The sequence below is a fragment of the Bos grunniens genome, chromosome 9, assembly GCF_055505025.1.
Source record: "Bos grunniens cultivar Pamir isolate PY7600 chromosome 9, Bosgru_T2T1.0, whole genome shotgun sequence".
NCBI lineage: Eukaryota > Metazoa > Chordata > Mammalia > Artiodactyla > Bovidae > Bos > Bos grunniens.
This window is the reverse complement of record NC_141173.1, coordinates 83,049,814-83,075,895: the sequence shown is the minus strand read 5'-3', so window position 1 is coordinate 83,075,895 and position 26,082 is coordinate 83,049,814. Positions and strand designations below refer to the sequence as shown.

At 36.7% G+C, this 26,082-nt stretch overlaps 1 protein-coding gene across 16 annotated transcripts in view; it reads right to left on the bottom strand.

Annotated features, from left to right (window-relative positions):
* The window catches only part of UTRN (utrophin), a 556,162-nt gene that overhangs the window by 99,585 nt on the left and 430,495 nt on the right, over positions 1 to 26,082 (bottom strand). For all 16 annotated transcript variants that reach the window (XM_086318195.1, XM_086318199.1, XM_086318196.1 and 13 more), the window contains 4 exons: positions 16,690 to 16,958; positions 8,082 to 8,228; positions 5,288 to 5,366; positions 2,115 to 2,175 (listed from right to left, as the gene is read on the bottom strand). In XM_086318195.1, the coding sequence (XP_086174321.1) occupies positions 2,115 to 2,175; positions 5,288 to 5,366; positions 8,082 to 8,228; positions 16,690 to 16,958 (556 nt within the window). The remainder of the gene's footprint in view (positions 1 to 2,114; positions 2,176 to 5,287; positions 5,367 to 8,081; positions 8,229 to 16,689; positions 16,959 to 26,082) is intronic.

Below are 26,082 nucleotides of genomic sequence, written 5' to 3'. Positions count from 1 at the left end.
CCCAGCAGTCCCACTGCTAGGCATACACACCAAGGAAACCAGAACCGAAAGAGACACGTGTACTCCAATGTTCATCACAGCACTGTTTACAATAGCCAGGACATGGAAGCAACCTAGACGTCCATTGGCAGACAAATGCATAAGAAAGCTGTGGTACATATACACAATGGAATATTACTGAGCTATTAAAAAGAACACAGTTGAATCAGTTCTAATGAGGTGGATGAAACTGGAGCCCATTATACAGAGTGAACTAAGTCAGAAAGAAAAACACCAATACAATATATTAACACATATATATGGAATTTAGAAAGATGGTAATGATGACCCTATATGCAAGGCAACGAAAGAGACACAGATGCAAAGAACAGACTTTTGGACTCTGTGGGAGAAGGTGAGGATGGGATGATTTGAGAGAATAGCATTGAAACATGTATATTATCATATGTGAAATAGATCTCCAGTACAGGTTCGATGCATGAGACAGGGTTCTGAGGGCCAGTGGACTGGGATGACCCTGAGGGATGGATGAGGAGGAAGGCGGGAGGGAGGTTCAGGATGGGGAACAAATGTACACCCATGGCTGATTCATGTGAATGTATGGCAAAAACCACTACAATATTGTAAAGTAATTAGCCTCCAATTAAAATAAATAAATTAAAAAAAAAGAAAATATGGTACATTTATACAGTGGAATATTACTCAGCCATAAAAGGAACAAAATTGGGTCATTTGTAGAGACATTGGATACACTTAGAGTCTGTCACACAGAATGAAGTAAGTCAAAAAGAGAAAAACAGACACTGTATATTACCACATATATATGGACTCTAGAAAAATGGTACAGATAAACTTATTTCCAGAGCATCTTCTCTTAATAAAAATGTCTGTTTGTTGAGCCTCTGACTTCTTTCCTTTCATGCCTGCATACATTTGATACCAATCCACCGCTTTGTTACCTTATACTAAATTTATCACAACTCAGTACATGGCGGATTATACACTGATAAAAGTATTAAGTTGCATTAAGACAATGTAACATATATTGCTTATTATATTTGCTATGACTATGGCAAAATTATTTGCTTTTTTAAATATGAGGATATATTTCAGACCACAATAAAACCTTCATAGGAAAATGGTATTTCTTAAGCATTTTGATTTCACACACAAAGTTTTTAGGAAGAGGGATACTGAAAAAATAGACTATTAGTCTTGGCACAAATTTTGAAGATACCACATGCCACTTTAGGAAAGATATAAAGGAAACTTGGCCGAGAGATCTTCACCTGACTTGCCTATGGTCATAAGACTAACCTGAGACACAGTTAACTCCAGATAATAGTGAATTTTTCCTTTCAAAATGAAACCACTTTATATATAAAATAGATTCAGCTAAAACTCTCATCACCTTTATCACACTGTAAATCAATAACTTACACTTCAAGGGATGTGTAAGATGTATTTTACCATTCTGCCCAATGACAACACATAGACTAAGGCAAGGATCAAATCCTATGCAGACCTTGTTGTAAATTATACAAAATTTATAAAATGTTACATAATATGGAAAAACTTACTATGTAAAAAAGGAGAAATTGTTAAGTGGACAACAAAAGTGCAGGATATTAAGCCTAAACTAATTGCAGATAATTTCCACAAGTTGAGAAAAAACTTGAAAATATTGAACTTTTTAATGATAAAATCCTATTTCTTTTTGGTGGACTAAAATGGGAAGAGTACAAGTACTTTTTAGATGAATTTTCTGGAAGACAAAAATGGCTTAGAAGCAATACAGTTGGAGAAACTGTGTTCATTATGTCAAGAATATTTAGGAATTTTGACCTTCTCCCCAAATATTTTAATATCTGCTTTATAAAAATATTAGCTATATTACCTATAGCCTAATATAATGAATTACAAATATCAGTCTGATTTTTAAACTAATTTTTTCAAATATTAAATATATATTCTTTATATCCATATAAACATATAAATTCCTTCTTATAATAGGTTTGAAATCCAGTTTTTAAAGTTACATGGGAAAAGCCTCTTAAGTTATTAACACAATTTTATTGTCTTGGTATCATAAAGGAGAATTAAAATCAACTTACTTGATGTAATAGGGCACTTTATTATGTGAAATGGATCTTTGCCACGGCAGCTGGACTGAAGCTGAAGAAACAAACGGAGGTTATTGGAAACACTTCTAACTCTTATGTCTTACGCCTTAATGCAAAACAACTGAACATGTTTTATAGCAAATTCAATGAGAACTGCTGGATTCCTATAATTATGAAATATGCTAGGCCAAACAAAGAGTGGCTTTAACGATTCATTTAAAGCATGGAAAGAAACAATGCAGTCTCAATTTCTAATGCCAACTCTAATTGAACCTGTTGATATAAATATTTTTTAAAATCACATTTTATTGTTTCTAACAATCAACATTTAAAACTTATTTGAAAATACATATGCTGTATAAATTTTGATTAAGCTAAAACCAAAGTTAATTTTACCTAGGCAAAATCTAGGTATAATCTACAATCTATGTATACCAAGATTGTAAACTAGATTACTTAAGATTGAATTTTCCAGGTCACTAATAATACTCTTTACTTTGCTTCATAGGCACAGAATAACTAGTACAGATGTCATTTAAACAAACTCAATTATATGGATTTTAAAAGAAGAAAATTAAACATAGCCTAAAGGTTTTAATGAACTAAGGCAATTATCTAGATAGAAGAATTCCAAATACTTATTTTCATCTGAAATGCATAGGAAATACGGTTCCCTACTTTTATACACTAGACAGCCCTATGATTGAGATTTTATGTTTTGTTTTACTGAGGTATAAATTTTTTACAATTCCATTTACTATTTATAAAATTTTTTTCTACATTAATTATTTTAAGACTTATTCAAGTAGAGTTGGACCTATGCATCTAGAACCTTTAAGGAATTTTGGTAAATAAACTAAAAAAAACAAGCAAATCCATCTAAAGTGTTGCAAATATCACTAGATTCTCATATAACCAGTTGTTGCTAATTTTTTTTTTTCTTCTGAATAGGGTGTCATAATCCTACTTACTAATACTTAGCATTTTAAACTTTACAGAGCATTTTCAATATGTCTGTTAATATGGAAGCCAACAATGAGGAACTAAACATTAGACATGAAATAATTTGCTCAAAAATAAATGGCTGAGCCCAAACATGATTTCAGGATTTCGGACCACCAGTCAGCAATATTTCTATTTGACAACCCTTCCTCTCTTTCTAAAGTGTGAGCATTTCCTTCTTGAACTATGTCCATGAAAGAATAAAAAGAGGATGACAATGTGGAACTAGGTATACTAAATTTCTCATTAGAGCCAACCTCTTTTCAGCACTGGCACCAAGCTAATAGGTCAGTCTTTATTTTGTGCCTAACTAAACAGGCTCTTTTCATAACCATGGCTAAAGTTCAAGAAATTTAATAAAGCCAAAGATTTCAAGCAGCAGTGGATAACAATTACTAAATTTATTAATTGGAATTTTTTTTGTACAATTCTCCATTCATTTTAATGACTGTTTTGATCTGAATAACTTTGATTTCCTAGACTGTTCATGCCAGGCAATGAAGGGCAATATGCTGGAGTTTCACAATTTTTACAATGTTTCACTTGCTAAAGAGCAAAAGTTTAATTTTTATTATGAAAGAATGGTTACTAGGTGAAAGTGTTCAGTTTCATCAATACTAATAAACACATACACTGTAGAACTATAGAGTCTCAATGATTTGTTCAATTTCTCTTTACTTTGGTCTCAGCTTATAGCTTTATGTTCCATAAAATTAAGTGTAAGTAATCCGGGGTAATTCATAGCTAATGAATAATGAAGCAAACCTATTTACTTCATGAACATGGACAGTATCCAAACTTTGGACATGCACTATTGCATCCAGGTAGACAGAATATTCCAGGAAGGACTCAACATTTCAAAGACAGGCTACCTAAGAGCTCAGGTGTGTGAAACAGGTGTGGGAGTGATGGGGTGAGAGAAGACTGGGGAGAGACAGGGAGAGATGAAACAGAGAGACAGAAACACACTAGAGAGAGCTGGCTTGGGCACTAGAGAGGCGTAGGACAGGATAATCAGGAATGACTGATTAGGATTCTTGAAATTGTAAGAGTAAGAAAAGCCTGACCTTGAATTGAGGTAAAGTGAATTATCAAGCATGATGAATATTAAGAGAAAATATAAATGTAATAAATTTAGTTGGAAGACACAGTGTTATTATTTGTTTTTTCTATGGCTGTAGATACAAAGGTACCATAATTGGAAAAATAAGCTTTGCATTAAGTTTCAACCTTCACTTAAATTAAATTAAACTAAGTGCTTGCTTACATATGTTTTCCAGAGAAAAGGAAAGGAATACCATTTAGAGAAAGCACTGGTGCCAAGAACTGTGCTAGGTGTTTTGTGTAACTTGGTATGTTTTCTTATTTAAATCTCAAGGCAATCAGAGGAAATAAGTATTATTTTAGTAACTTTAAGATAAAAAAATGAACTTTCAGGACTTCACAGTCCTGGTAAAAGGGAAAATTAATATTTTAATCTCAATCTGGGTGACTCTGAATCAGATATTCTTTAATTTCCTTAGCAGTGAGTGATAAAGAGCTCAAATTACTTATTAAAGATCTCATGAACAGTCAGCTCACAAAATGAAAAATTTCAGTTGAAGACTATTGCGTAAAACTCTACATATGTGCTTTGGCTAAATCTGCAATATTTAATTAGAAGAGAAGCTAAGTATGATTGCAATGAGCCTAATAAACCAGAATCTTCTCAAAGATTTACGGGGACTTTTTTTTTTTTCTTTTTAAGTCTCCAGGTGCATTGAAAATAAACATGCATTTTTTAGTAGGAAAATTAATTTAAAAATTTTAAATATAAAAATGATTTCTTTGCTGTGAAGTTCAAAATCTTTGCATATGGCACAGCAATAGGATACTATATTAGTTATTACAACAGATGGTTCAGTGAAAAACCCTAGCTAAAGATGAATTAATTTTTGCTTCACTTCAAAGACTTACCATGACCAGATGATAGACCAGTAGCCAATAAGCACTGGGTATTGATTGGTCACTGATGTTGAGATTTTCTTCTTTTATATTCATCTAATAAAGCACATATATTTATAACAAAGGATATAGTTTCTTGAGTTAAAGTGAAATAATACGCTGATTCATTCAATTAATGAATTGAAGTCATTAATTGAAGTCAGCTTATTGGTACTTACTAGAGAGAAAATGCTGAGAGGATGGTCCAAAATCCCTATGGGCTTCCTGAAGCTGTTTAAGGCGATCATCAACGGACACCTGCACATATACATACAAGAAATAATTTGATTTCAAAACAATGACCTTAATAATAAGCTTGATTTAAGTACTATAATAAATGGTACTATAGCCCAAGATATGATTGCTGGTACAGACTCTTCTAAATTTGGAATCAAAGTATGGGTATGAAAATAGACTCGACATCAAGTAACAGTAAATAGTGCCAGGTACTCTTCTAAGTATTTTATGTGAATTCTTTTAACTCTCACAAAACTCACATTGAATAAGTATTACTCATTATAATCATTGTTTTACAGATAAAGATGTGGAGACCTAAAGAGGTGTTCAAGGAAATAAAGTTATTATTATGTGGCAATGTTAGTATTCACACCCAATCCATCTGATGTCAGAAGCTATGTCTTGACATTATTCAACACTTTAGTCAAAAGCAGTAACACTCTAAAGCATCTAAAGTAAAGATGTGGCCATGAGGTCAGTGGCTACTCATCTCTCTTTTGTAAGGAAGGTGGCACAAAGGGCTGTAAAAAGAAGTCTAAAATTTTCCAAGGGGAAAAAATAGATGATAATGATGATGAGACGGATGACAGATATAGATGGAGAGTGGAAGGACATATAAATATGGATGACTTATATTCCTCCAAGTTCATGTCTATCATCTTGACTTGGGAGTATTCAAGTAGATACCAGGTGAATAATACACTCTATCTATCTGTTTACACACAGTCTTAGCTGTCTACATTTTGAAAATGCAGATTTGGTACCCTGAGAAATTAACTGCAAATCAATAACAATTGCACACAGCCTACTGAATTTCCATTGCCTCTTCCTGGTCTTCGTCTAGCAGTGCTAGTGAGGTGTTCCACTTAGATTGCCAATCTTATTTTCAGCTGCCTTTAAATGGAACGTGTGTCTCTGGCTCACTGGGTACCTCCTTTTCTTCCTGGTTAGCTATCAAAATTACATTAGCAGGTACTTGGTTTGTTGTGACCAAAAGCATTCAAATGCCACACTTTTACATTCCAGAGAACACAAGATGCTACTCTTGAAATTTAACACCACTGTCAGCCAGCATAAATTGAGCTCCTCATATTTAATCAGCAACTACCATCTGAGCAATCCACTCCAGTATTCTTGCCTAGAGAATCCTGTGGACAGAGAAGCCTGGTGGGCTGCTGTCCATGGGGTCGCACAGAGTTGGACACAACTGAAGCAACTTAGCGTGCATGCATGCATTGGAGAAGGAAATGGCAACCCACTCCAGTATTCTTGCCTGGAGAATCCCAGGGATGGAGGAGCCTGGTGGGCTGCTGTCTATGGGGTCGCACAGAGTCGGACATGACTGAAGTGACTTAGCAGAAGCAGCAGCAGCAACATCTGAGCTCTAGTGGTTATCAAGCTCAGAGATCAGGATGAAAGAATAACTTTTTCATGCATAATGTATTCCTTGACTTCTAATCTTTGCAGATGGTAACAATAGAAGCAGAGTGGCAAGGGAATCAAGATGGACCACAGCAATACCAGTATGAAGATAATGAATTAGAGAAATGGAGGAGAGTCAACTGAAATAGAATAAAAGTCAAATGCTTCTCTGTTCTACTCAGTAGAAAAGCATGTATGAGTTTAACAGATTCTGCTTTACTAATCCCAGATTAATATTCAAATATTCAAATAGTCTTCAAATAAAAGAATATTCTTTCAAAGACAGAGAAGACTGTTTAATACTTTTTACTCATTTACAACCTCTTCAATTTCATGAAGAAAATATAACCCACTAGGTGTTTCAACAGTTAAATTAATTCAGGACCTATCATGGGGCTTTCCTGGTGGCTCAGACGATAAAGAATCTGCCTAGAATGCAGAGGACCTGAGTTCAATCCCTGGGTCGGGAAGATTCCCTGGAGAAGGGAATGGCTACCTACTCCAGTACTCTTGCCTGGAAAATCCAATGGACAGAGAAGCCTGGTAGGCTATAGTCCATGAGGCTGCAAAGAGTTGGACATGACTGAGTGACTTCACTTTCACTTTTCACTTAAACTATCCCACTACTTTTCAGGGGAAAAAATTATTATTTTGACTCCTAGAAACTGGACACTCACTGTGACAAAGCTCTACAAAGACTGAGCCAAAAATTACTGACTGGAACATGTGGTAACTTGCAGATAATTAGTAACACTCAACAAGATTCTTCCTGGTTTGACTCTTTTAAAACTGAAATGCTCAGCTATATTAAAACAACTACATTAGAGCAACTAAGATCTAAGAGCTAAAGGTAAAATACCAATATACTAAAGTGTGCTAGCTGGAAAAAAATGAGCAAGATACATAAAAAGCAAGCAATGGAAGGATGGAGAACTTTTCAAAAGAAAAACAAAAACAAAAACAAAACACAATTCAAGTAAGAAAAACGACTCCTTTATGAGCCATTATGGAAAGAATGTTTCTGTGACCTACCATAGGTTTCAATTACTGTGATTTATTTGACCTTTTGCAATTTTCTACGAAAATCCTATGAAGAGAATGCTATAAAATTACATTAAAATCTATATTCAAAAGTAAATGAGGCCTTTGGGTTTAAGATACAGAAAGACAAATATCTAATGTCATCATATGCTAGAAATCCATTATTAAATACAACTCATAAAGACCGAGGAAAGGATGCAAGTGGTAGGACAGTGGGGTAGGGCTTAAAGACCGAAGTGTGAGCCTGCATTATGAAGAGGAATCAGCTGACACCTGCAAAAGTTTCCATCGCATATTAAGGTCATCGAGCTGGCGAGACATCTTTAGAGACGGGTGCAAGTCAAGAGGAGACAATTGACTGGATAAATCATTCATTGTTTTAACTTTTAAGTTGATTGGTGCAATTTCTTCTCTAAATGCCTAGGAGAGAACATAAGAATAATGTCATCAGAAAAGAATAAAACAAAAGCTAGTATTCCGTATTTCCTAAAATAAATAAATAAAAAACAAAACACCAAAATCAGCTGAAAAGTCATCTATGATACTTGCTCACTCAACAACTGACTTGACTGAGGTCTTGAAGAACCAGGACCTCCAGCCAGAGTTCCCCTTTATTAACCAGAGAATCTAAATAGATGCGTGAAGAGAAAAATTATAGCACAAACACATTTAAATGATTTATGTATTTAATGATTATGTTTTTCCTTCAAATTTTCCATTTATACTGTTTATTCTGGAAAAAATTATTATCCATTTTACTAATTTTCAGACTGGATTTTATCTTTAATTTTCTTTCATATTTTCCAAGTTTTTCATATGGATACTTTAATATTTTTTCACTTGATGCAAAAACTCAATTTGAAATGTCTCTATTTAAAATTAAGTTAGAAAGTGGGTACAAAAAGCTTTCCTAACCATAAAATCCATGCCTATTATATACTTAAGATGTAAGTTTTCTCTCTTTCAAAGTCATTTTAGACCTTTCTTTGTGGTTAGAGGTAGGGAAGGAAGAGCAGGGTCTATCAGAAAAGAAGTAAACGAAGCTTAGAACTGAGGAATGACAGTTTTGGGCAGAGTAAGAGACCTGGAACAGGTGGGGGTTGATGGGATGCATGTCAAGAGGGAGAAATAAACAAAAAAAATTTGGGTTCAGTGACAGTGATACGTCCTGTGAGAACGAACAATAATGAAAACACCAAATTTTTCTCCTTTCTCCACATAATTTCAACCCCCTCTATATTCATGTATCTTTTTTCCCATAAAGTTTTGCTTAGATTCCATCCATCCCTTGAAAGACTCACTGGCATGCCCCACCTATTGGAAAGATTTCCCAGAGGCCTTTCCTATTCCAGTCCTGGTTGAAGGCCCTGCCCACGTGTTCACCAGCTTTCTATCCCTCATCTCCAAGCCAGGCAGGATTTCCAAGCTGCACATCTCTGGACACACAAATCAGCTTTTACAGTGGGGGCATTTTTTATTATATTGTGCCATATGAACCACTTATTATAGATTTTATATACTACTTCTTATTAGAGCTCTTAGTTCCTGGTAATGTAAACATTCATATTTTAATATCTCCCTCCATATAACGGAAGCTTCCTGAGAATAGACACTCTCCAGTACTCAGTACGAAGTTAGTAATAAAAGAGGGACAGAGTTCATTTCTAATGATGAAGGTTCAAAAATGGTATTTGAGGCAAGATTAAGTCAGTAGAGAATCTGCCTGAAATGCTGAAGACTGGGTTACGATCCCTGCATTAGGAAGATCCCCTGGAGAAAGGAACGGCTACCCACTCCAGTATTCTTGCCTGGAGAATCCCATGGACAGAGGAGTCTAGTGGGTTACACTCCATGGGGTCACAAAGAGTCAGACACAACTGAGCAACTAACAGTAACACACGAGCCAATATAGCACCAGGAACGGAAGTGGGATATTAAAAGACACTTGAATATTTTAAATTCTTTGTTATGCTAAATATTAACTGTGTACCAAACATACAGGCGTTAAGTGTTGTGAACATACTATTAGACTAAGCTCTCAAGTGTCATCGTTTCTGCAGTTTTCACCCCTTAAGAGAGCAGGCATATGCGTCTCAGTCCCATTTCTTCTTCTCTTTCATCACTCTAAGTTTAGCTAAAGCATAATAGATATCAAAGTGCTTTTGAACACTATAAAGTTTTATTAAAACACTACAATATTAATTTTACTTCCTCCTCGTACTTATAAAAAGGAAACCTTTAGCCGCTTCCCAAATCCTCTTTTTATAACGTGAAAAGGCTAAAAATAATAATTATGGTTGGTAAACATCAAAATAACATTACTAACATAATTTTGTTTTTAAAAACAAAATTAATTTTGAACAAAAAAGATAATACGTTTATTTCAAAATTCTCGAACATGTCCAAAAACCACATGAAGATGCTCAAGTTGGAGAGTCAGAAGAACAGATCTGGAGCCCATAGACAAAATGAAAGCTATAGACCACGGAGGTAACTGTGTAACTGACACCTGAACCAGTGCGCATGGAAGTCAACATAGAAGGAAATGTCACCAGAACCTTGAAGACACTAGCATTTCAAATTTAGGCCTCGGACTGACATTTCATTTCAGCTGTAAATGAATGACTGAAGTGGTGGGGTTAAATAAATTACTCTGTAATCAAGCCTAAAGTAAAAAAAAAAAAAAAAAAAATCAAAATCAGAAAGAAGAATGGAAGCCCGTGAAGATGTGACAATTGCTGCTAGGTGGAAGGAATTCACTTTGTGATAGTTTTTCTCCATGATTGCAGATGCTGATCATTCACGGGTGACAGAATGTATACAACTAAATTCACAAATACAGGTCAATGACAAAGGATGTAAGATAACAGAGACATTAGAGGTTTAAAGAATTCGTATTTAATAAAAAAAGCATGGGACATAGAGAGGGGTGGGAAAAGAGAATTTTTCAGTCTGGACTTTGAAAAGGCCTGAGTTTCCTCAGATTCAGTTTGAGAATAATTACAGAACTCATATCTTTCATGCTTTCTTCAGTGGCGATCTTATACTATAAGATTCGGCTTTTAAAATCAGTATCTTTGTATTTTAAAGGCCTTAAAGATGAAAAATAAAATGCTAGAAAATATTCTCAGGTTTATATAATTTTAAATAAAAACCAGTTTTATTTCTAACGATGGTGAAAGTTCTTTAAAAATTATAACTTCAAGACAGATTTTAGAGATGACAAGAGCTTTTTCCTTGGAATCAAGACCATCCCCAAGAAAAAGAAATGCAAAAAAGCATACTGGCTGTCTGAGGAGGCCTTACATATAGCTGTGAAAAGAAGGGAAGTGAAAAGCAAAGGAGAAAAGGAAAGATATACCCATTTGAATGCAGAGTTCCAAAGAACAGCAAGCAAAGATAAGAAAGCCTCCCTCAGTGATCAATGCAAAGAAATAGAGGAAAACAATAGAATGGGGAAGACTAGAGAACTCTTCAAGAAAATTAGAGATACCAAGGGAACATTTCATGCAAAGATGGGTTCAATAAAGGACAGAAATGGTAGGGACCTAACAGAAGCAGAAGATATTAAGAAGAGGTGACAAGAATACACAGAAGAACTGTACAAAAAAGATCTTCATGACCCAGATAATCACAATGGTGTGATCATCCACCTAGGGCCAGACATCCTGGAATGTGAAGTCAAGTGGGCCTTAGAAAGCATCACTATGAACAAAGCTAGTGGAGGTGATGGAATTCCAGTTGAGCTATTTCAAATCCTGAAAGATGATGCTGTGAAAGTGCTGCACTCAATATGCCAGCAAATGTGGAAAACTCAGCAGTGGCCACAGGACTGGAAAAGGTCAGTTTTCATTTCAATCCCAAAGAAAGGCAATGCCCAAGAATGCTCAAACTACCACACAATTGCACTCATCTCACATGCTAGTAAAGTGATGCTTAACATTCTGCAAGCCAGGCTTCAGCAGTATGTAAACCATGAACTTCCCGATGTTCCAGCTGGTTTTAGAAAAGGCAGAGGAACCAGAGATCAAATTGCCAACATATGCTGGATCATGGAAAAAGTAAGAGAATTCCAGAAAAACATCTATTTCTGCTTTATTGACTATGCCAAAGCCTTTGACTGTGTGGATCACAATAAACTGTGGAAAATTCTGAAAGAGATGGGCATACCAGACCACCTGACCTGCCTCTTGAGAAACCTATATGCAGGTCAGGAAGCAACAGTTAGAAGTGGACATGGAACAACAGACTGGTTCCAAATAGGAAAAGGAGTACGTCAAGGCTGTATATTGTCACCCTGCTTATTTAACTTCTATGCAGAGTACATCATGAGAAACGCTGGGCTGGAGGAAGCACAGGCTGGAATCATGATTGCCAGGAGAAATATCAATAACCTCAGATATGCAGATGACACCACCCTTATGGCAGAAAGTGCAGAAGAACTAAAGAGCCTCTTGATGAAAGTGAAAGAGAAGAGTGAAAAACCTGGCTTAAAACTCAACATTCAGAAAACTAAGATGATAGCATCCAGTCCCATCACTGCATGGCAAATAGATGGGGAAACAGTGGAAACAGTGGCTGACTTTATTTTTCTGGGCTCCAAAATCACTGTAGATGGTGAATGCAGCCATGAAACTAAAAGATGCTTACTCCTTGGAAGGAAAGTTATGACCAACCCAGACAACATATTAAAAAGCAGAGACATTACTTTGCCAACAAAGGTCCGTCTAGCCAAGGCTATGGTTTTTCCAGTGGTCGTGTATGGATGTGAGTTGGACTATAAAGAAAGCTGAGCACCGAAGAATTGATGCTTTTGAACTGTGGTGTTGGAAAAGACTCTTGCGCGTCCCTTGGACTGCAAGGAGATCCAACCAGTCCATCCTATAGGAGATCAGTCCTGGGTGTTCATCGGAAGGACTGATGTTGAAGCTGAAACTCTAATACTTTGGCCACCTGATGTGAAGAGCTGACTCATTGGAAAAGACCCTGATGCTGGGAAAGATTGAGGGCAGGAGGAGAAGGGGACGACAGAGGATGAGGTGGTTGGATGGCATCACCAACACATTGGACATGGGTTTGGGTGGACTCTGGGAGTTGGTGATGGACAGGGAGGCCTGGCGTGCTGCAGTTCATGGGGTCGCCAAGAGTTGGACACAACTGAGCAACTGAACTGAACATAAAAATTATGCTTTTTTCTTACAAGCCACAAGTAAAAACATTAAAAGCCCTCAGACAAATAATGCATTTTAGGCTTAATTTTGTTTTTGTGGTCCAGTATTTTATGGTAATAAGGAATCTTTCCATTAAGAAAGTTTATCTTTTGGGTTTTAAGAGCTCCAAACTAAGGCACTTTCTGAAATAAAGCAAATTGTAAAATGGTTTCAGATCTGCTATGTGTTCTGATGTAAAGAACAAATTTATCATGATTTGGCTGCATTTTCCCATACGAGAATAAAATCTATGAGGTTTTCTTTGCTATAAAAACAGAAACATCTGCATGTGTTAAGGTGCTGACCAGCAGCCTGTTGGCAGATGGGAATCTCAGCTCTTCTCCTGTCAGAGGTGTGTACTCCACAGATAAGAGCGATTAAGTATAATTCAGGAACTTGAAATTATTCAATCACCCTAAAATATTTTGTTTTCCAGTTGCTTTGGTATATTTAATAATATTTAACAATAATCAGAACTTATTTTCACCTGCCTATAACTTCAGGAGTATTCTTTAAGCACATATGAAACCTGCCGAAGTTTGAATATATTTATTTGGCTTAAAGAGACCTAGGTTTTATTTTCTTTTTTTCCTAATAAGATGTTAAAATATTTTAATCCTTGGTCTTAAATATTAACTGTATTTTTCCTAACTTTCCCACATAAGCAGAAATGTAAACAGAAGGCTTTGGATGCAGAGGTGGGTAATTTCTTCAGTCAAATGGCATTAACAAGTCCCAAAATTTTAGGCCAGATATAACTTCATTTTTCCCTCAACACTAATCATCCCATATTAAAAACTGATGCTTTCAAATTCAAAAAGGTAAATTCTTACTCAAGAGTCAGTTTTGCAAACCAACAGAACATAGTTTCTGTAATCTGTTGGCTTAACGATTTTTCAGTGTTTGAAAATCATCTTTTAAAACACAAGAAGCGTGCAACTTCCAAAGAACTTATCCTATCTTAAAAAGTTGTATTTTCAGTTTGCTATCTTAACTCAGAATTGTGGATACTACGGCTGACTTTATTTTTCTGAGCTCCAAAATCACTGCAGATGGTGACTGCAGCCATGAAATTAAAAGACGCTTACTCCTTGGGAGGAAAGTTATGACCAACCTAGATAGCATATTCAAAAGCAGAGACATTACTTTGCCAACAAAGGTCCATCTAGTCAAGGCTATGGTTTTTCCATTGGTCATGTGTGGATGTGAGAGTTGGACTGTGAAGAAAGCTAAGCGCCGAAGAATTGATGCTTTTGAACTGTGGTGTTGGAGAAGATTCTTGAGAGTCCCTTGGACTACAAGGAGATCCAACCAATCCATCCTAAAGGAGATCAGTCCTGGGTGTTCATTGGAGGGGCTAATGTTGAAGCTGAAACTCCAATACTTTGGCCACCTGATGTGAAGAGTTGACTCATTGGAAAAGACCCTGATGCTGGGAAAGATTGAGGGCAGGTGGAGAGGATGAGATGGTTGGATGGTATCACCAACACAATGGACATGGGTTTGGGTGGACTCCGGGAGTTGGTGATGGACAGGGAGGCCTGGCGTGCTGCGGTTCATGGGGTCACAAAGAGTCGGCCACGACTGAGCGATTGAACAGTTACATGAAGAAGCCTACTTAATTCATGGTCCCTGGAAACATGTATATTTACCATGAAAGATGGCAAGATGGCAGACCCCAATACTTTTTAATAATAAATATTTTGTTTAAAATATAATATGTAACCTTTAAAGATTCAAATTCAAATAGTCGATCAAAATTGAGCTTAAAGACAATATTATCAATGAGGTCTCTACAATGAAAGAGAAGAGCAAGAAAGTAATCCTGAAACCCCACCATTTTCTAGCTGTGTGGGCATGAAGCAATATCTATAGTTTTATCATTTGTAAAATAATAATACTTAGCTTGCTGGGTTGGTGTGGGAGTTAAAAAGGATACCAACGCAAACTGGCTAAAGAACAGTTCTTGGCATGTACTAAGCATCAATAAATGCTATTATTATTCCTATGTCTATACACAAATATATATCTACTTATGCAATTTGCCTGAGTAGGATTCAGTTAATTTCCTAGACCTTTCTTCTATTTCCTATTCAGCCACATGCAAAACAAAAAGGAAACTATTATCCAATGTCTGTGCACAAAAGATGCATATCTTTTGCAATAAAAATCCCATTCACAATATTGATATTTTCAGTCTGATTTGTCATTCATTTATTCTTTGTTTCATGACTACCTACTATATAGTTCACTGCATGCTAAGCTGCTTTTGTCATGCCTGACTCTTTGGGACCCTATGGACTGTAGCCCTTCAGGCTCCTCTGTCCATTGGATTTTCCAGGCAATAATACTGGAGTGGGTTGCCATTTCCTCCTCCAGGAGATCTTCCTGACCCAGGGATCGAACCCCTGAGCCTCCTACATTGACAGGCAGATTCTTTACCACTAGCTTCACCTGGGAAACCCATATAGTTTACTGTGCTAGTATGAACCTCAATGGCTTCCCTGGTGGCTCAGATGTTAAAGAACCTACCTGCAATGCAGGTAGACCTGGGTTCAATCCCTGGGTTGGGAAGATCCCCTGAATAAGAGAATGGCAACTCACTCCAGCATTCTTTCCTGGAGAATTTCATGGACAGAAGAGCCTGGTAGGCTACAGTCCATGCGATCACAAAGAGTCAGACACGACTGAGAGACGAAGACTTTTACTTTTTCACAAATCCCAATACATTCTAAATCTATTTATTTGTGTCTTTTACTGCCTAAATTCCACTAATCTCTTTTCTGGATATGTCCTAGAATACAAGAGCCAAAGAGAATCTAGACCAGAAGTCTAACATCCTTAACTCTGGGCAATATTACAAACAGAATTTATAGCTAAAATAATTCTTCATTATATACTGAGACAATAAGATAATTAGTAAAGAATGCCCAGTAGAACAGTACACTTTTGATTAAACCTCTAAATCCAACCACCCATTTAAAAAGCAACCTGCCAGACTACCTCATGTGGATGCCATTCTGTAAGAGCCACATTGTGAAAAACACTATAAAGGAAACAATTCAGTTTCTTCAACAAATACCTTGCAGAGAAAATAAAAGATAGAGGGGAAATCTGGAGATTAAAAGGGACTTTAAAGTATTCTTACAAAAACAGATAAAACTAAATCTATACTGATTAGGAATTCACAGCTGGGTGAAAATGTATATCACGAAATGAAAGTAAAGTATTGTAAAAGTCACCTTTGTTGCTGTTTTGGTGGGGAGGGGAGTTCTGATGGTGAGGGGCATATGGAAAACATCTGTTGTGTCTAGAAAAGTTCTATATCCTGATTTTGGTGGATGTTGTCACAGTGTCGGCCTTATAACAATCCTTTGTAACAATTTATATAATGTATGTGGCTCTCCTTATTTGTGTTATATTTAACAATAAAGTGAAGTTGCTCAGTCCTGTCTGACTCTTCCTGACCTCATGGACTGTAGCCTGCCAGGCTCCTCTGTCCACAGGGATTCTCCAAGCAAGAATACTGGAGTGGGTTGCCATTTCCTTCTCCAGGGGATCTTCCTGACCCAGAGATCAAACCTGAGTCTCCTGTATTGCAGACTCTTTACCCTCTGAGCCACCAGGGAAAGGATTTCTTAAAACCCTTTATCTGAGGCAGGGATGCTGACCATGGTTTTCTCAATGTGGTCCTGAAGTGAGTCAATGAGCAAGTCTCCCACGGGCTTCCAGCCATTCCGCACAGCCTCTGCCTCCTTCAGGTCAGCATCCAAGTCATCCATCGCTCCCTGCAGGTCTCTGAGCTTTTCCAACGCCTTGTCCACTTGCTTTTGCCAACTGCTAGTAACAGCATTTAGAGTTTCCCACTTCTCTTTGACTTCAGAAGACTGCTTGCGCATGGCTTTGGCAATCTTTTGGGCTTTCTCCTCAGGAGTCAATTCTGTAATTTAGAAAAAATAAAAAAAAAGAATATTTGGATGACTGGTCAACTCTACTTTCTTATAGTCAAGTGTAAATACCACCTTTCAAAGGATAGCACCTAAGCTACATTAGCCAGAGTAAGAAAAACTGTCTCCATACTGCTTCTACTTATCCCTGCTCTTCTTCAAAATAGACAAGAGCCACTCAGGGTAATAAGCAGCCCTGTGGTTTTGGTGACTTTTGAATTTTAATATATTTGCAAACCTTGAAATGTAGCAACTCAAGAAATAAAGCAATTTTTCTTTAACACAAATTTGGTGAAGTAAAATCCAAAGACAGCTTTTTGTTAGTTTTTTATTGTTCTCTAGAGAAATGGGAAAGATAATTGGGAGAGAAACAGCTTTAAGTCATGAGGGAAACTTTGAGAAAATAAGATTAATTTATCATGTTACAAAAAAAAATACTACTGACATATCAAATAACATATAACAAATATAAATAACATATCATAGATTCTTCATCATGGCTGAATCTGGCAGTTAGTTCATCTTTAATACAAGTCATTCTCTGTAGCCTAGAAGTATAACACAACCACACATACTTCAACAAAAAGACAGCAAGACTTCAAGGACCACCCTAAATATTTAATAGACCAACAGAACTTGGGCTTCCTCAAGTGGTAAAGAACCCGCCTGCCAATGCAGGAGACAAAAGAGAAGCAGATTCAATCCCTGGGTTGGGACGATCCCCTAGAGGTGGACACATCAACCCACTCCAGTATTCTTGCCTGGAGAATCCCTCGGACAGAGGAGCCTGGTGGGCTACAGTCCCTGGAGTTGCAAAGAGTCAGACTAAAGTGATTTAGCATTATCATCAACGGGAGTTGAAGAATTTCTGAAATAAAGTAGACTTTTCAGACAGGAAAGGGCAAGCATAATGCAAGATGCTGCCACAGGACAGGGGCGGTAAGAGAGGGTAAGAATCCAGAAGACAAGCAAATAGAAATCAAAGTCAGGTTGAAAGCCAAGAGTTAGAAACAGCGATGAGAAGCTGGCAAGACAAGGACAGGGGAACTGGATGGTCGTAGAAGAGACACTCCTGAAGCAGGTAGAGATCTCCATCTAAACAATCCTGAGCCTCACTACCCTTAACACCCTAGGATGCCTCCTTTCCTTTCTAGCAGCTGGTTTGATGGTTCTCATGCTTGTCCCGTGGAAACAGAGAGGCAAGTCAGAACAAGGTAAACAAACTGTATATTACTTTAGGATAGAAGTGCATATTCTTCTCTGTAATAACATCCCATCTTTTAGTATCAATCACATTAGCGACATCCACTTCACCTCAAAACACTCACACCACTCATAAAATGCACTGAAGTTCATCAAAACTTCTGATAAGATGCACGGAAGCAAGCCCTTCTAAACTGTAACTTTTCTATGCAACACACATCTGTCTGCCTGTCTTTATTTAAATATTATTTAAAAGTCGAGACAAAATGGACAGAACATTTAATTTTATCTAAGTTTCCAGAAGAGCCAGTTCACTGGGAAAGACCCTGATGCTGGGAAAGACTGAGGGCAAGAGGAGAAGGCAGTGACAGAGGATAAGATGGTTGGATGGCATCACTGACTCAATGGACATGAGTTTGAGCAAACTCAGGGAGATCGTGAAAGAGAGGGAAGCCTGGTGTGCTGCAGATCATGGGGTCGCAGAGAATCGGACACAACTTGTGTAGTGAACAACCACCACAACCAGCTTCCAGAAATTTCTAGACCTCAGTGTTTAAATGTAAACAGCTATAATAAATCTCCAGGAATGACATGGATGATGAAGAGTTTAGAAACCCAAGAACTTCGAGTGTGCTGCTGAAGGATATGAGGCTACACAGAAACATGACCAATCCCTTAGCAGATGAATTGATTATAAGAAGAGACAATGTTATGATAGACAGATTGAGTATACTAGTAAAAGATAAATAAGGAAAATAAGTGAATTCGAGCCCAGCTTTCAGGACTGCTTAGAATTAGATACACAATCCAGTACAATGGTGAGGGAAGGGAGTTAAGAATCCTGGAGAAAAAATTTTTCAAACTTGTTACAGGTCAGGGTTTCAAGGTTCTTGATTAAAAAAAAAAGACTTTGTGAGGATGGGTACATCATTAAAAAGGCAACTTTATTTAAATCCTTAATGCTTCAAGATTTTTTATAAATCAAAAAATATGTTATATTAATAAATACTATTCATATTTTATATAAATATAACATGCTATGTGTAAGAGAAAAAATCATTCTTAGCCTGATAAGAAAGGGAGTCAATAATTTTTATGATGGCAACAGCTGTACTTGTTAATAAATCACTTGAATTTTTTGAAAGATATATTTTAAACACTCTTGCTTTATTGACTTTTGTAAAAAACATAATACAGTGCCAATTTCAGAAGAGACAACTTAATTATGATTATTTTCTCTAGATAAAGTAAAAACTGTTTCTAAGTCAGTCACTGAATAACCTGGTAGGGAGGCACACAGCTTCTTTGTCCTGTGACAAAATAGCCAACTCTGGCTGTGACTTTTTGTCTTCATTTAACGTAAAGTCTTTTTATTGAGCAGTCCTTCTGTGGTATTTATAATAAAATCCCCACTCAAGCAGCTACTCAAAGGAAAAGTTCTACATTCAATTCACCATCTGTTTGCCAGAAAGAAAGCATATTAACTAATCACAGAATCAGAATAAAAGTGCCTCCTGTTGCAGCAACAATCTCAGTTTAATATATACTTTAAACCAAGAACAGAGCAAAGTACAAAGCCAAACAAAAACCTTCCAGAACTTTTGTAAAATAGGTAATAAGAAGCAACATGTGAAATCCCAATTTATGACAATTTGGGCTAAGAAAATAGAATAAATCAAATCAAAACAGAAAGAAAGCATAAAAGATGAAAATAATAAAGGGATATCCAGACTTAAAAAAAAAAAAACAAAAAAAAAACACCTTCTGTTACTTGAAAATCAAAGGACGAAGTTCGCTTCAAATTTTCCAACCAGATATTTTGCAGTAAATTTCAAGACCCTCATGCAAGAGCGGAGAATCTCTTCGACCAGTGGTGTGGAATTCTGGTAACATACTAGAAACGTCCAGGAGAGAGTCTGTCTGTTTACTTGTTTGTTTTTAAATGCTGATCCCCAAGGACCAAGTATTAAAAGATTCTGGCTTAGTTGGTCAAGGGTGAAGGGACGCATGGATATATTTTAAAAAGCTCCCCAAGTAACAGTAATTGTTGCTAGGATGGAGCAGTGTCAGTGCATTGGATTATAAATTGATTTCTCTGGTCACTGCTGCTGGACAGAGTGTTTCCACCCCATTGAGCTGTTGTGTCATTCCCATGCAGAGCAGGGCGCTAACTATTGAAGGTGGGAAAGCAAATGAAGGTTGGTGATAAGAGGGGAATCTAATTTGCATTTGAAAAGGCAGTAATAGAGGCCAATAGACAGAGAAAACAGTAGGATAAAACCAAGTAAATTTAGTGACAATTCACAGACCAGAAGCACTTTTCCTAGGTCACTTTCCTACTCCCTGGTGTGTGTGTGTGTATGTTTTTGAGAGGGAATACTTTGCTTTGCTCTCCATTCTCCCATTCTTCTCCCTTTAAGCCATCCTATTTATCTCTGAGGATGGGACTGTATTTAATTTTATATTTATAATTGTATTATAGGCTCAAAAGGAAAGAAACTGCCTACAATGCAGGAGACCCGCGTTTCATCCCTGGGTTGGGAAGATTCCCTGAAGAAGGGAATGGCAACCCACTCCAGCATTCTTGCCTGGAGAATTCCATGGACAGGGGAGCCTGGCGGGCTACAGTCCAAAGAGTCAGACTCAATTGAGCAACTAACATTTTTACTTTATCATTATATATAGTATAATGTGTTATAAAGTATTATAAATATTAACATATTTACTTTATATTTATATAATTAAAATAGAAATTAATTTATTGTGTTACAAAACATTTAATAAAGAGTAGATAACTATCTTTTAGGAAGGAGAAACAAGAGAAAGAGCAGAGAAAGGAATGACCAACCCTGAAGCTTTCTGTCAGGTCCAGTGACCTTTATTCTTCAAATATGCAAATTAATTGGATGGCACTTACACCGCGCTCTTTCTACCCTGTATTCTACGCTTCACTGGAATACAGATGGGAAACAAACCTGGACCGGAAGCAGGGACTAAGACTTGCAATCAGCACTGCTCCCACCCTGCCCTTGGCTCCCAGGTGAGCTAGATGACCTGCTTTATCAGTGGGAACTCTATGTTCTCATGCTGGGAAAAGATTTTACACAGGGCCCCTTTTACCTCTAAAATTCAATTATAGAAGAAAAACAAAGCCACTGTGTGTCTCAAAGAAGTCTCACATTAGAGGGAAAAATATTTTTTTCCCTCTTTTGTGTACTTATAAATTTTTTTACACTTAAAAACATTGAAATATATGTTGCCCCTATGAGATACCATAGAAACCTGTAGAAATTAGAATCAGTTCAGTTATTTTAAATAAAGATTTCCCACATTTGTCATATTTTCTTTCTCAATTTTGGAATTAACACATAATCTCCATAGTGACTTTTTATTCTTAGATTCTAAAGCTTTATGTCATGCATGTTTGTTTCTGCTCATCTTGGTTTTACAGCATTCGGTCTAGAGACTAGTATGTCTTCAATATATATATATTTACTGAATTGAAATTTTCAATTTTCTGAATGGAATTTTCAAGTTTACTCTTTATTGAGAATATTCAACTGCATAATTTTAAATGGAAATCTTTCCACTTATTTTTTTCTTCCTTCACCCTAAACCCATTAAAGCATTTCCATTAATTGTCATCATTTTTTTACTGCGAAAGAGAAGGATAAAGCTTATGCAGTCATTTAAAGTATGGTAATTTCATCTCATTTGTACTGTTTGCTTATTTTTTGCATGTATCTATAATCTTCTTATACTTCATCAAGAGATAAAGAGGACATGTTAAGACAAACAAGTAGAGGACAAAAATTCTCCAGAGTAGCCTTTTCATCCCGTGGACAATTTGGTGCAAGGAAGGATTAGTTTGTATGCCAATCCAATGCTAACTAGTTATATCTTCATAGCATAGATATATTCCTTACCTCTTTGAACTTGAGTTAATATCTATAAGGCTATTGACACATGCCTGACAGAAAAGCTTCAGGAAAGGTTAATTTCTTTCTTTTTTAAAATGATTTAGCTACATCTGGGAGGTTTAGCTATCTCTAGAGATTTTTCACATAAGCAAACTAAGCTGATTAGCCAACAAGAATTCACAAGAAAAAAAAAACAAAGCTTCCTCATATATCTAGAGACTAGACTTCACTCTGTCTCCCTCTTTAGCCCCATTCTGTTTTTCTGTCTCCTTCATAACCAGAAGATGTTTCTGATTAAGATAATGGAAAATACGTTCTTCTCAAAGTTTCTGATTACATGATTAAGATGAATTTAATCTCTCTGAAATGATCAGTGTTGAAGAGGACCCTGCCCATTTCCTTTTCTGCATGATGACTGGTGACAACAGTTCATTAGGAACCAGATTACAAGTGCACCATCGAGTGCCAGCATCTGATTACTGTAATATTCCTCATCATATTCATCTAATACATTATAAGGATGACAATAGTAAGACGATACCCAGAGCAGATTAACCTGATAATGTATAAGCCTAAGTCTTTCAGTAGGTATATGATAAACATGATAAGGATCCATCATGCTGCCAAGGAATTTGCCAAATCCTTAAGAGAAAGAAGACAGTGAACAGAAACATTTAGGTCAAGAACTCTACAGTAAAGAGATTTAGGGAAAATCTTTCACAAATACCAAAATACAAGCTATGAATGAGAGTCAGGGGTGGAGGTGGGGTGGATGGAGAGAATAGGAACAGAGACCACAGGGTGGAGAGGGATGAACAGCACTTCAGAGCAGAAATCAATGAAGGCAGAGCTAGAGTCTGAATACTTTAATGTGCTACCCTTCTCTCAAAGTGGGCCAAAGCAAATAAACCTAGCATAGGGCTAAGGATAAAAAATGAAGAGACCATTAAGAAGGTTAACCGCCAAGGAAAAAGGTAGAAATAGCAGAATGGCCCTGGGACAGATCTAGCTAAGACACTTGAGACCCAGCTTTCAATGTTCTGTAATGGAATATTCCCTGAATTTCCTAATACCAATGGTAATTTTATAACTTATTCAAGTCAGTTTTGAGTGCTAGACAGCTATAAACAGGTCACTGGAAACAGGGGAGTGGTCCTGAGAGGTGGAGAAGAGAAGCTGGGACTGTAAGTTCCAGGAAGGCAAAGATGTGTTTTGTTCACTGCTGTCTCCCCAGCATCTAGAACACGACCTGGTACAAGGTGGGCTTTCAATAAGTACTGGTCAAGGAAATAAAAAGATGTATGTACGATATTTCTTTGTTTTGGAAAAAATCCACTTTAAAGATTAGAGGACAGGAATCTTCTATTAGCAGTCTCGCATTTGTTGCCACATTGCTGCCCATCTCTCCCCAGGCTGCTTCCCTGAGGAACATAGCAGCTAATGACCCATCAACATACAAAGAAGTCCCAGGCTTTCTATTCAAGCTTAGCGCTTCTCACTAAAGAAGTTAAGCACGTCCTAAGTTTACGTACTTTCAAAATGAGAAGTTTAAAGTGGAGAATTTACTCCTTGGCTAGGATTACATTTTTTAAAAGATAGTAAAGCCTCCAAATCACTCTTGAGGACACCAGCTTTCAAGATGAGCAGCAATAACAACAGGAAGAAAAAAACACACCACACTGAAAGCGTTGTCTCCTCCTAGTCTTTATGTTTAAATCAGAGAGTGACACCCCAGATGTTAATTTCAATAAAATACATACATGTAAATTATTGCCATCTTTTTTTATGAGGCACATGTGATTTATGTATAGCCATAATGGTGATGAAAGACCATAACAGATGGTAAACAATTAATTTAAAATGCTATGTCCATCAAATTAACCTTTGTTCTCATATAAATCTTCATCAAGAATTTGATAGATTTAAATTGAATTTCACTATGATGGTATTCATTAGCATGCAAAAAAGGTTTTGAAATTTTTATCCAATTCATAGGGCTACTCAACTAGTTTGTTATATTTTAGGAAAGTTGAAGAGTGGATTCAGTACAACCATCCATACATTATGGAACCTTAAAATGGGGAGGATCACGTTGCTGCTCTGTAGTTAACACTGAAAATGGAAGTAACATTATATGTTTCTGTGCTTTTTCATGCATGACAACTTTAATAATCTAATTTGGACTTAAGAAGCTAATTAAATTATTCCCTTGGTCTATAGACCTGAAAGCAATTATTTATCCTTCCAGTTTTTATATGAAAATTAAAAAGACAAAGTCTAATATTGCCTAAACACCTTCTCCCTTGGTGCTAGGAAATCAGCGAACGGGTACATCATTTTAATAAGCAACCTAATAGTTCAGTAAAGGAAAAGTAAGAATGAAGGTAAAAGCATATTAACTGTTATACTCATTTTTTATAAGTAGACAAATATAGCTAAGATAGTTTGCTATGATGGTTAAAGCCAACAAGGGATGTGACAAGCCTGAGTTGGCATTTCGGATGTGACAGTATGCATCCAAATATCACAAAGTCTCAGTTTCCTCATCTGTCAAATGGGTAGTAAAGTACTCATACCTCAAAGAGTTGTGATGAGAATTTCAGGAAACAGTCCCTGGCACGTTTATAATTTATTCAAGGATAAATGTTGGTTTGTGGTGAACACTCATGTGGACTAACATTTTTCTCTTCTTTCTTCCTTCTGGGCATTGATTCCTCTTCCATCTGACATGATGCTTATAAAGCGGAGGGTGTGGGGCGGGGTCTGCCCATCCCACAAGACCCAAGCTTCATGTTACTCAAGCTAAGTCAGTTGCTGCTCTTTCTTGAAACGTGCTAGATCTAAAGAAGGGCTTTCCCTCCCTGATATGTGATTGTGAGGTACAAGGTCATAGGAAAGCAAAGAAAATGAAAACTTGTGGAGAGAGGTAGAAAGGGCCAGCTGTGTGCTTGGTTCCTATGATTAGCTGTGTCCTTGTGTTCAACGTAATTTTGTTATGGGGTTTAATATTGATGAATCACCCCCTGTGTCTATGCTTATGGAAGCTGGGTGTCTGTCACTTACAATGAGTGAGGTTCTAACTAATAAACTGGTTATTAGGAAAACAAAAAATTCCCTGGGGGAAAACACCCATGAGTTTTACTGCCTCATTACTTAGGTTATATATAATTTGGTCTCATTTTATGAGACGCAAGGAAATAATTACTGCCACCATTTTTATGTGATCTTATGTTATACTGAGAATCAATATAAGAGTTACTTCTAAACTCTATGATAATTTCACCTTTTCACTCATTTAACGGTCATGAAATTTTATGTGTACAAGTTTGCTAATACTGGCACAAAATGGACTGACATAGTGGACTGAAAAATGTCATTTATTATTTCTTTGTTATATCACAAAATATATGAGATTTCACAGAGGTGAAAAATACTAATTGGCTTTCTAAAATAATATGAAGCATTTAATAATTAAAAGAAAATAGCATATTCTGAGTTAAAATATTAAACATTACTAAATATACACACAGTTATTAAAGGTCAAAGAGGAAAAACACTAATCCATACATACTTTTCATCTGAAAAGTTTTTTATTAGCCATGAATTCCTGGTGGCTCAGACGGTAAAGAGTCCACCTGCAATGTGGGAGACCTGGGTTCGATCCCTGCATTGGGAAGATACCCTGGAGAAGGGAACGGCTTCCCACTCCAGTATTCTGGCCTGGAGAATTCCATGGACTGTATACTCCTGCTACTGCTAAGTCACTTCAGTCGTGTCCGACTCTGCGCGACCCCATAGATGGCAGCCCACCAGGCACCCCTGTCCCTGGGATTCTCCAGGCAAGAACACTGGAGTGGGTTGCCATTTCCTTCTCCAATGCATGAAAGTGAAAAGTGAAAGTGAAGTCGCTCAGTTGTGTCCGATTCTTAGCGACCCCATGGACTGAACTATATATACTATATACTATATAATGTTTTATTTTTTCTTCTATCAT